General features: G+C 38.3%; 1 protein-coding gene across 1 annotated transcript; it reads right to left on the bottom strand.

Moving 5' to 3' along the window:
* Positions 1-768: 768 nt before the first annotated feature.
* Positions 769-1,245, bottom strand: LOC139737075 (craniofacial development protein 2-like). Its single transcript, XM_071647787.1, has one exon. The coding sequence runs from the start codon at positions 1,243-1,245 to the stop codon at positions 769-771; it is 477 nt and encodes a 158-aa protein (XP_071503888.1).
* Positions 1,246-11,269: the final 10,024 nt, after the last annotated feature.

Raw genomic sequence — 11,269 nt, 5'->3', positions numbered from 1 at the left:
CTTAGAATCACTCCCTGCTCTTTCTATCTCCTCACATTTTCTCTCAACGAAGGCACGTTGATCAGCTCTAACTGCTTTTGACACTTCTTTGTGTTGTCTTCGCCACTCAGCCATATCACCTCTCTTCCTCGCATCCTGTCTCTTGTCAGCAAGTCAGTTCTAATGTTGTTCTGGATAACCATGGTTGCTTCTTCTTCTTCTTCTTTGGGATGATCTCCTTAACTGTGCTTAACACTGCTTCTTTCATTCCTTCCCACAGTTCATTGGGAGACAGCTCTTCATCATCAATCTGAAGAAGTGCCTGAAATCTATTGCTCACACTAACAGTGTACTGTTCCGGTATGTTGTCTACATCAAACCTTAATGGTGGTGTCTCTTTCTTCTTTACTTTGAGCTTTAGTTTCAGCTGTGCAACCAGAAGCTGGTGGTCACTCCCACAGTCTGCACCTGGTCTTGTCCGAACACTGAGCAGTGAAGAGCGCCATCTTCTTTTAACGAGAATATAGTCAATCCGGTTTCTTACATTGTCCCCGGGGCTCTTCCACGTCCATAGTCTTCGGGGTGCTGCTGGAAGAAAGTGTTTCCAACAATCAGGTCATTAACTTGGCAGAAATCTTCCAAACTATCTCCACGTTCATTTCTTTCTCCCAATCCATATTTTCCGACGATCTTAGACTTGGTCACTGATTGCCAATTTTTGCATTCCAGTCTCCCATTATCACAAGAACATCTTTGTTCGGAATCTTGTCAAGAGTATCTTGGAGCTGATCATAAGTCTTCCATGGCTTCATCAGATGCAGTAGATGTTGGCGCATAGACCTGGATGACGGAGATGTTAAATGGGTGACCTTCCAGTCTGAGAGTAATAATTCTTTTGCTTATTGGGTTGAAACCCAAGAAAGACTTAGCCGAGTTTTTGTCCAGGATGAAGCCTACTCCGTGTTCCCTCTTTCCGCCGTCTTTGCCTGAATACACATCTGTGTAGCCATCTTCGGTAGTGAAACGACCTTGGTTGAGCCACCAAGTCTCTGAAATACCAAGCACACTGATATTTTGTTCTCCCATTCGGGTTATGATGATCTCCATCTTGTCAGCATTCATTCCTTGAACATTCCATGTCCCTATAATTCTAGGTTTTCTCAGGTTTGTGCTGCTCCTTTCATGCACAGGATTATCGGCAGTATATTCTGCGTCCTTACAGCTGTGCCTAGTCGGTGCAACACGCTCCTCTTCCCCAGTAGCCATTGACGCATCATCTGGCCTGCGGGTCCCACCATCAGATGCCGTTTTCCACAATGTTACGAACTCTCATAAGAACTATCGTGGCCAAGAAAATGCAGTGGGTGGCCGGGTCCTTCTCCATTGCTGGATGGCCATCGTTGACTCTCCAGAGTCGATGCCCTTAAGATAGATCTTGTTTTTAGTTCCACCAGGGTGTCCAGCCACCCTCCTCACCATTCTCCAGTTGGAGACTGGTGGGTTGGCCGGTTTAGTCGCCGACAATCCGACCCTGAAACAGGTTGTACTGGGCTACAGGGTACCAGTAGCAGATCATCCTGACCTGACATGAAGATACCTTGAACAATATCCAAGATAGAGAGAAAAAAAGTAAAATTTTAACATTTTCACTTGACCTTTTCACATTTGACCTTAACCTTATGACCCCAAACTTTTACCAGTGAATTTTAATTGGGTAATACCTGTATACACTAAGTTTCAAGAAAATATCTTTAGGCATTGCAGAGATATGAGGGAAATAGTGAAATTTTAAGCATTTGACCTCGACCTTTTGACTTTTTTTGCATGTGCACCCAAAAGTTGATAGGCAGAATTTCACCCCCAATACACATACATGCCAAATTTCAGGTTTTTTTTTTTTTTTTTTTTTTTTTTTTTTTTGGTTACGCTGTCCACAAAATTCATTACGGACGGAGAGAAGGACGGACGGAAGGACGGACAACCCGAAAACATAATGCCTCCGGCACCACTTCTTGGCGGAGGCATACAAAAGAATCTAGATTACATAGGTGAAGTAATCTTGGAAGATATGTAAATATTGATATGTACGGTATTGAAACTGTCGTGTTGATTATCCTTATGGTACGTTACCACTCTCGTGGCATTCACTAAGCTGGGTCCACTTTCTCGATTCGTCCGAAATCGTGGTCTTACTCGCGGACTAATCGTGCTGATCATCAGATAATCAAATCTTGATGTCAGTCAAAGACATTGTGTTGATCGTAGTAATTTTTCGAACAGTCCAATAATTCTTCTACGATCAACACGATTACCACCATAGACCTCAAGATGTGATAAGCCATGATAAGATCACCACGGTCACTCGTAGACTAAGAATCGATTTGTGGTAGATAGTATACATGTATTAGCATATCGAGACTCGCGACAATGGCAACCTAGTGAAAGTGTTTAACGTGCAATGTCAATAATCTTTTGGGTATCGATCATGCACATTTATAGTTACTCTATCTAAAAAGGACCGGCGGACGAGTAGGGCATGGATATCTGAAAACATTGGATGGTGTATTTAACTCATGCATGAGTTGTTATTCCAGCGGAACTTACATGCGCTCTATAAAGTGGATTGCACGTCAGATGCGCCTATAGCAGATACACTTCAAATCATTTTAGCAAATTTATCTAATTATAATAGATGTCTAATTTCTGTGGAAAACATGAAAATATTGTATTCGTTGTGGTTAAACATTTACACTCTGAATATGTCTAATGTTTAACACATTAGTCATACACAAACATCCTTGAACACAAACACACACAACACAAAAGTATACAAACCTGCATAAATATAAACGTGATTGATATATATACATATATATATATATTTGTATATATATATATATATATATTTATATATTTATATATAGATATAGATATATTATATATACATAGTTACAGTATACATGCACACATACATACATACACGCATGCATGGTTAATGTTCCCTCAGACATTTCCCTCATGTTTTATAGATCCATGGTCTACTTAACCATAACATTTTTTTTCTCTCTCTCTCATTTTTGTATAATATTGATTATTAGTCACTCCTAACGGATTTAACAACCAAGTTTACGTTGTATTGCATTTAAATCAACCCATGTGATAAAGTTAAGTGCATGAAATCATTTTTTATTAAAAAAACAGAATTTGAAAGCGACTGGATTTGACTTGCAACTATTCGTTTTTATCAATGCCATTCCTTGGTATTTGTAATCTATCTATTAGTTTCTTGGCAATAATAAACGTGTGAGCAATATGTTTAAAAACCATCAGGCGAACCACCAAAGAATGAGAACACGTATGTGCGATCTTATCTTAAAAAAATAAATTGATTTCCTGCTAGAGCATGGTGAGAAATATTTCGCTTGTGCGGTATACATGTAACTCTTATTTCGACATCTAAATAAAGCATTCGAGTTTGATGTTCCATGAATGCATTAATGGCGTATTGAATAAATTCACGAAATTCACGACTGAGCTCATTTCCCCTGCATGAGTGCCTGTGTGTGATACTGGAGGTGTGAGTATGTGTGTGAAGATGATCAGAAGAATGAGAGTTGATGAAGAGAAGTTTGATTAATATCGATATTTTGGAAACCCCTATCCAGGTAAGCCCGTTTCGGCCGTCATGAAATTACACCTCTCGTAAGGCCTTTATTCTATTTGATGAAAAAAGACGTAAACTAAAAGTGAAGCTGAGTAGATCAAAGGTGATAGCGAATAAAAAATTTAATTTGCTTTCATATTCCACAAGATTTAATGATATTTAATCAATAATTTGGATGTAAGAAGTGATAGGGTCTCATACTTGCAATGATTATTATAGTATTACACGCGTTACGCAAGTGCGGCCGTCGACATTACCCTTAAATTTCTGTATAACCGTATTGAACCTTTTCCCTTTAATGTCGTGTAACTTTTAAAGGAATTGGTGTATTGAATAGCCGCTTTCACATAATAATACTTATTTATGGGGTTTAACTTAAGGAAAATTCCGATGTTATTTGTAAACAGAAACAAGGAAAAGTAGAAATTACGCGGTGCGTAATATATGTCCCCGCCGGAAGTAGCATTTTGTAGCAAAATGTACAATATAGGTCAAAAATCAAGGTCAAAGGTCAAAGAAGTCAAAGGTCAAAATTCTGTGTAGAAGTTCTGAAGCCCTCACCTAGTGCCATCACACAAAGCAAACGGAATCGAAATCGGGTTAGAAATGGCGAAGGAGTAGCATTTTGTAGCCAATGTACAATATAGGTCAAAAATCAAGGTCAAAGGTCAAAGAAGTCAAAGGTCAAAATTCTGTGTAGAAGTTTTGAAGCCCTCACCTAGTGCCATCACATAAAGCAAACGGAATCGAAATCGGGTTAGAATTGGCGAAGGAGTAGCATTTTGTAGCCAATGTACAATGTAGGTCAAAAATCAAGGTCAAAGGTCAAAGAAGTCAAAGGTCAAAATTCTGTGCAGAAGTTTTGAAGCCCTCACCTAGTGCCATCACATAAAGCAAACGGAATCGAAATCGGGTTAGAAATGGCGAAGGAGTAGCATTTTGTAGCTAATGTACAATATAGGTCAAAAATCAAGGTCAAAGGTCAAAGAAGTCAAAGGTCAAAATTCTGTGTAGAAGTTTTGAAGCCCTCACCTAGTGCCATCACATAAAGCAAACGGAATCGAAATCGGGTTAGAAATGGCGAAGGAGTAGCATTTTGTAGCAAAATGTACAATATAGGTCAAAAATCAAGGTCAAAGGTCAAGAAGTCAAAGGTCAAAATTCTGTGTAGAAGTTTTGAAGCCCTCACCTAGTGCCATCACATAAAGCAAACGGAATCGAAATCGGGTTAGAGATGGCGAAGGAGTAGCATTTTGTAGCAAAATGTACAATATAGGTCAAAGGTCAAGGTCAAAGGTCATAACTGAAATTCTGTGTAGAAGTTTCAAAGCTCCCATGTAGTGCTATCATATAAAGCAAACAGAATCAAAATTGGCTCATAAATGACAGAGAAGTAGCAAATTGAAGATTTTGATCACACGCGGACGCACACACGGACGGACACACGGACGGACGGACGCACGGACGCACGGACGCACGGACACACACACGTACGGAGCCCGTTTCATAGTCCCCTGCTCGAACTCGTTCGGCGGGGACAATTAAATGTATGGAAAAAACATTACTGAAATCTGTATTTCTTGGGAAAAATGTAAAAAAAAAATCCTTCCTTAGTATTTCATAACAACAACTATTTATTACATAAAACGGGGTATCAACTTGTAGGAAATCTAATTCTCTTTAATATGATACCATTTTTATGGTAATTTGATATTCTTAACTAAAGTTATTCAAAAATAATCCGTATCCTAGCAACGGGCGGCGGCCATCTTAGAAGTATGCAAATTAGACGCACGCGCAACCCTTTTTCCGCTGGCGACAAGCAGATTCGCAAAATACAGGTTCTGACGATCTTCGAACACATCGTAGATTTTTTTTTTGGGGGGGGGGGGGGGTGCACGGGGACCATTTCTGAAGAATAGTAACCCAGTATGGGCCGACATGAACTACACAGATACTTCCCTTCATTTTGTTATGAAAAAATAAGATAGCCATGTTTCATTTTAAACTCTGAAAGGCCATTTAACAAGTTCTTTATTTCTTAGGGCTTTTAGCATAAGATTCTTCTTTTTTTTCACTTTAATCTTCCAATAAGAGGAAACTGTCACGTCAAATTTTTTTCTTTATCTTTTTAATATCAGATAAGTTGTGATTTTGGAGGGAATCCAAAAAGACAAGAAACTGTTCATATGGCCGGAAGCTGAATGGATTGAGTTTGGTAACACAGAATAGAAAAAAACATTTTTATTTCATATAAGGAATAGAAAGTGTAATTTTTCTTTCTTTCTTCGCCGATTTCGATGAGATTTGATCAATAGATAGCAGTGATCTACAACAAACCCCAGATACAGAACCTACGCAATTGCGCGCGGAGACATTATAACCCTTAAAATAATATTGCTGTAAAACCTATTGAACCTTATCCCCTTTAATGTCGTGCAACTTTTAAAGGAATTGGTGTATTGGAAAGCCGTTTTCACATGATAATAGCTATGACTGGGGGATAATTTTAGGAAATTTCAAATGTTATTTGTAAATGCATATTAGATGTATGGAAAAGAACATTATAACCAAATTCCGTATCTTTTTAGAAAAATGCTAAAAAACATAATTCCTTCCTTAATATTTCATGACAACAACTATTTATCCCATCAAATGGGGTATCAGCTTGTAGGAAATGTAATTCTCTTCAAAATGATACCATTTTTATGGTAATTTGTTATTCCTAACTAAAGTTATTCAAAAATAATCCGTCTCCTAGCAACGGGCGGCGCCCATCTTAGAAATATGCAAATAAGACGCGCGCGCAACCTTTTTTTCCGCTGGCGACAACCGGATTCGGAAAATACAGGTTCTGACGATCTTCGAACATATCGTAGAATTTTGTTTTAGGGGGGGTGCACGGGGACCCTTTCTGGCTGCTAGACTATATGGGACAGTGCCGAAGTGGTGCATATAGTAGTCTTGGCGCAGACTCCTTTACGACCAACAAGGGTTTGTGCCTGCAAACTAGTGTTGCGGCGGGTGTGGGTATCGCGGGTTTTTTTATTTTTTATTTTTTATTTTTTACTTGCGTAGTCTAAATATTGAGACTCAAATTACGTTAGACAACTTGGAATTGGGATTATCAGCATCTCTCATGGAAACAACGTAGCATTATCATTTAAATATGAAGTTGTCCTTTGGATAAAGGAGCATTTTAAAGATGAAATCGGTGCATTGTATGATCATTTTCATATAAATAATTGGTCTAGCTACTCTTTTCTTAACATTCAGGAGGTAAACAGGACTACTTACAGTACTATTCCACAGCTCTTTTTCCGTTTACTGCATGCATGCGCGTTCTGATCGGTTGAACCTCGTCAAAGAGGTTCTATGACGGGGGGGGGGGGGGGGGGGGTTGGTTCATAAAGCTGTTCGTAAAGTTACGAACAACTTACGAGCGACTGGTGATCAGTTGCGATGTGCTATACTTACTAGAATTTCAATTATTCACCACAAGAACTGATCACCAATCGCTCGTAAAAGTCGTTCGTAACTTTACGAACAACTTTATGAAACAGGGCCCAGTAACCTCTTTGAACCTCGTTCACTTCCTCCATCCTCATCAGGTGAACAGACAGGAATCTACGGGTCTCATTTCATAAACGTTGATACGATAGCGTCTCTTGCAGCTGGACGGGAATGGATACTTTCTATATCAACAGCCAATCAGGAAGCGAGATTCTTGTCATTACAAATGTACCATGAAAATTGCCATCCGCCAGCAAGAGTTACTATCATATCAACTTTTATGAAATGGGACCCTGATTGTGTGAGGGAAGTATAATGGTGCCCCTTGCCATAAATCTTTAGTTCAATAAACTCACTAGGGTCGCTATAAGAGACTGAAACAAAGTGGGTGTAATCTAAAGCAATCCAGAAAATAATAATGATCGAAGTTAGTTTTCAGTACCAGGAGTATAGAATCAGAAGCAGAATGAATTCGAAATGTCAAATTTGGTTCTTTTAATTGTGTATCTGTTTGTTACTCTGCCCTGTCTTCTTGGTGGTCTTCCAGACCCCCGTTTTCCCCCAAACCCTCCCTTCCCCCTTGTGCATTAACTTATTGTATACTAATAACATATATATATATATATATATATCTATATATCTATATATGCATATACATATATATATATACATTAAATTGACGTTCTTTACCTGAGGGGCCCACATTCTACAAGATTTGTCTTTTTAGTGGGTCCCTCCATTTTTCGGACCTTACACATCTCACCGTTTATACTCTGTCTTCTTAGTGGGGCTTCCAGATTCCTTTTTTCCCCCAGATCCCCCCTCCCTTTCTGTGAATTAACTTAATTTTATATGGACATTCTTTACCGGAGGGGCCCACATTCTATAAGCTTTGCCTTTTTAGTGGGTCCCTCCTTTGTTCGCAGTTTCCGTATTGTTATTTCATTTTATGACAATGTACTGCCGCTGATTGGCCGCTGATTGCCCCGGCTGCTGATTGGCTAGAAGTCCCGTAATTATGCTCTTTGTTATACTCCGCCCTCTACGTCGGTCTTTTAATACCCTTTGGTCCACCACACAGGGAACCCGGGAACTACAAACGGGACGAACTTTAAAAGATGCTTCTAATTGAACAGAATATTTACTGGAAACAATAAATTATGTGAAAATATTAATTAGAATAACCACTAGCTCTCCACTTGACTGGACACAGAAACAGGTATTATATACAAGTTTAATTTGTGTGATAAATATAGGCTTAGCTGAAAGAGTCCCACATACTGTAGTCCGTAATCTGTGGTGTAATCGAACCTTTAGTAGGATGTGTAATGCAGAGTGTAGAAGCTAGCGCCAAACCCTTTGGTGTAAAGTATAGTATAACCGTACAAACGTAGCCAGAATAAACCCAGGGCCCTGATTTATGAAGAGTTAGAACTTATCATATCGGTGATTTCAACTGTAAGTCTATGACAGCCTGTGTGGTAAGGAAATTTGAAATTGATTTTATCTTTTGATAAAACGGGGTCAAGATTTTATTAAAATTTAGTCTGCACCTTAAGTAAAAAGAAAAGGGGGAGGGGCTATTCACCACTCTGATTATTATCTTTTTCATAATTAGTGGTAGCAGTATTCAACAGTAATTTATTTCAGTTTTATTTCTGCATTACATTGTAGCAAAAATTGGCCAAAAAAAAGATGTAGTCTGTAGACACGGTAGTCAGTGTAGACGTAACCAAACATGCATGAAACATTTCTGCACACATATTTGAAGCAAAGACAAAAGAAAAGTAGACACATAAAACAACTGTCATTTAAGATATATACTGATTAAAGAGAAGAAACACAAAGTTACAACTAAAGAGGGTAATCAGAATGCAGGGAGCCATCTTAATAAGCAGCACTCGATATGTAGCTCGTGTCCGCTGAAAAAAAAAAATGTATGACCACCAAACTTTCAAAAAAGCATATCTTTCGATGGCCGATCGTTTAACCGAGAGTGAAAATAGCTTACTATTTCCTATTATTTAGCGCCGCTACACACTTCTTTTTCGGGCCACCAAAAAAAAAAAAAAAAAAAAAACACCCCAAAACCCACTTGAATTTAGTTATTTTAGTGGCCCGAACTTCCACCAGACCACCTCTAGTGAAAAAAAGAAAGAAAAGTTAGTGTCGAGTCCTGTCGTGTATATTTCATAAGTAAAGGTTGACTGGGAAGATGGCTCGAGGTTAGAATACAATGCAGTTGAATATGGGTTAACCATCCGTATCGTCTTGTACCGTATGTCCCCCCCCCCCAAAAAAAAAAAAATACATAGGGACCCTCCGCAATATCTTTAAAAATAGAGAATCAATCTACATGCAAATTCAGGGTATGAAACTATAACTCATTGCCCACATCTTACAGAAATTCCCATTCGATTTGCTGCAGTGGTCAAAGAGAAATGAGGAGTTTTGTAGAGGATGTCAGAAATCTCTTCCATCCAATTTCTGACTATTGTATTCACACACAAGAGCATCGAAGTGCTAAACTTGGAAGAATCAGACTCATGACATGCCTTACAACAATCCACATTTCTCTGTCACCGCTTATCCAAATCGAACGGGGTTTTCTGCAAAATAGAGCTAAAGTGACAAATTTTAAGTCTCTGAAGTAGCATTTAGACAGTTGAGTCATAATGGGTGTTATCAATGCAAAAATCTGATTTTTTTTTTTTTTGGGGGGGGGGGGACATATTATATTGTATACAGATGGAAAAGTAAAACAAACTAGCATATAGAGCCTTTACCAATTATTATGTTTACAATAATATGAGCTGCAAGTATTTGAGCTTATGTCTTCAGTTGGTCTTATTCTTAGATTTAGTCCTGGGAGATGTATAAATACAAGTATGGTATTACCGGACAGCATGATAGATCCGGCAAAGATCCTACCTGACACGCACATTTCTGCGTATTAATGACATTCAATACGCACGGGACTTCGTAGACTAGCCTCACATAGCGTTGTATGGACCGAAATCGCAAAAAGAAAAAGAAAAAGATGCGACACAAAAATATGAAAACGCTAAGAAATTCATATTTCACTTTACAGATTTAGAAGAAGATGTCGATTTATCACAAGATTTTATCGCGTGAATTGTTCGAAATGTTCTCGTTAGACATTTTACGTAAAGTACGAAATTTGAGCCTCCTTTGCCGATTTTCTTTGTCGTCCGCTTGGTAGGAGTGTACGGTGAGTTGTGGGTATGAATTGCGATTCTTGTGCAAGGACAAGATGCGAAAGACGTCGATTATTCCATTACGAAAATCGTGTCCGGAATTATACTGCAATTTCACGCAGCGCTAAAATACAACTTTTTTGAGAGGGGTATACTGTATTTGAAGTATATTTTCCCAAAAATGGGAGTGAATAATTTTCATAATTTTGCTGAATTCGCAATTTTCAGGACTTTGGGAATAATTGGTGCTATTTTTGGCCGAAATTTCATCCTCTAAGTCCGGAATTCAGAGAAATGCAAAAAAAAAAAAAAAAAAAAAGTCCGGTGATACGACCCTACCTATAATGTACAACAACAACAACAACATCAATATACATTTTTTGACTGAGATGTGTTTCTCAACACAGAAACTGGTATTGAATAAATGAAGATCATGTTCATTGTTTCAGTTTTCTTTTTTTCAAGAAAGAGCACCTCTTCTGATAAATGTTGTGACTGTTTTGAGTTACACATTCACAAGCGCAAATCCACACACCCACATACTTTCATGTTTTTCGTGAATCTGTTTAACGATACCTGTTTGAACAATAATCTCGAATTCACCTATCGAATGTCTATGCGTGATGATAGTTTCTACGTGTATCATGTTTCGCTATGTGTAGCTGATCTTTACTGTGAAAATAAATGTTATGATTATATTTCAATAGTTGTTGCTCTTGCTATCACACGCATGTATCTGCCTTGGCATAGATGAAACAATGTGGAGTGGATTGTTTGTATAAAGATGGAGATAAGTTAAGATTATCATGTTATGTGGTTATGGGAGTAAACGGCAAAGGCCCTAATTGCTTGGGAAATGAAATTGAGAGATGTATCAGTGGTTTTAAGGTTATAT

The sequence above is a fragment of the Diadema antillarum genome, unplaced genomic scaffold (genome assembly GCF_040938485.1).
Source record: "Diadema antillarum isolate AM-2024a unplaced genomic scaffold, OU_Dant_1.0 scf00000003, whole genome shotgun sequence".
NCBI classification, from domain to species: Eukaryota; Metazoa; Echinodermata; class Echinoidea; order Diadematoida; family Diadematidae; genus Diadema; species Diadema antillarum.
This window is presented reverse-complemented; position numbering and strand designations above follow the sequence as displayed.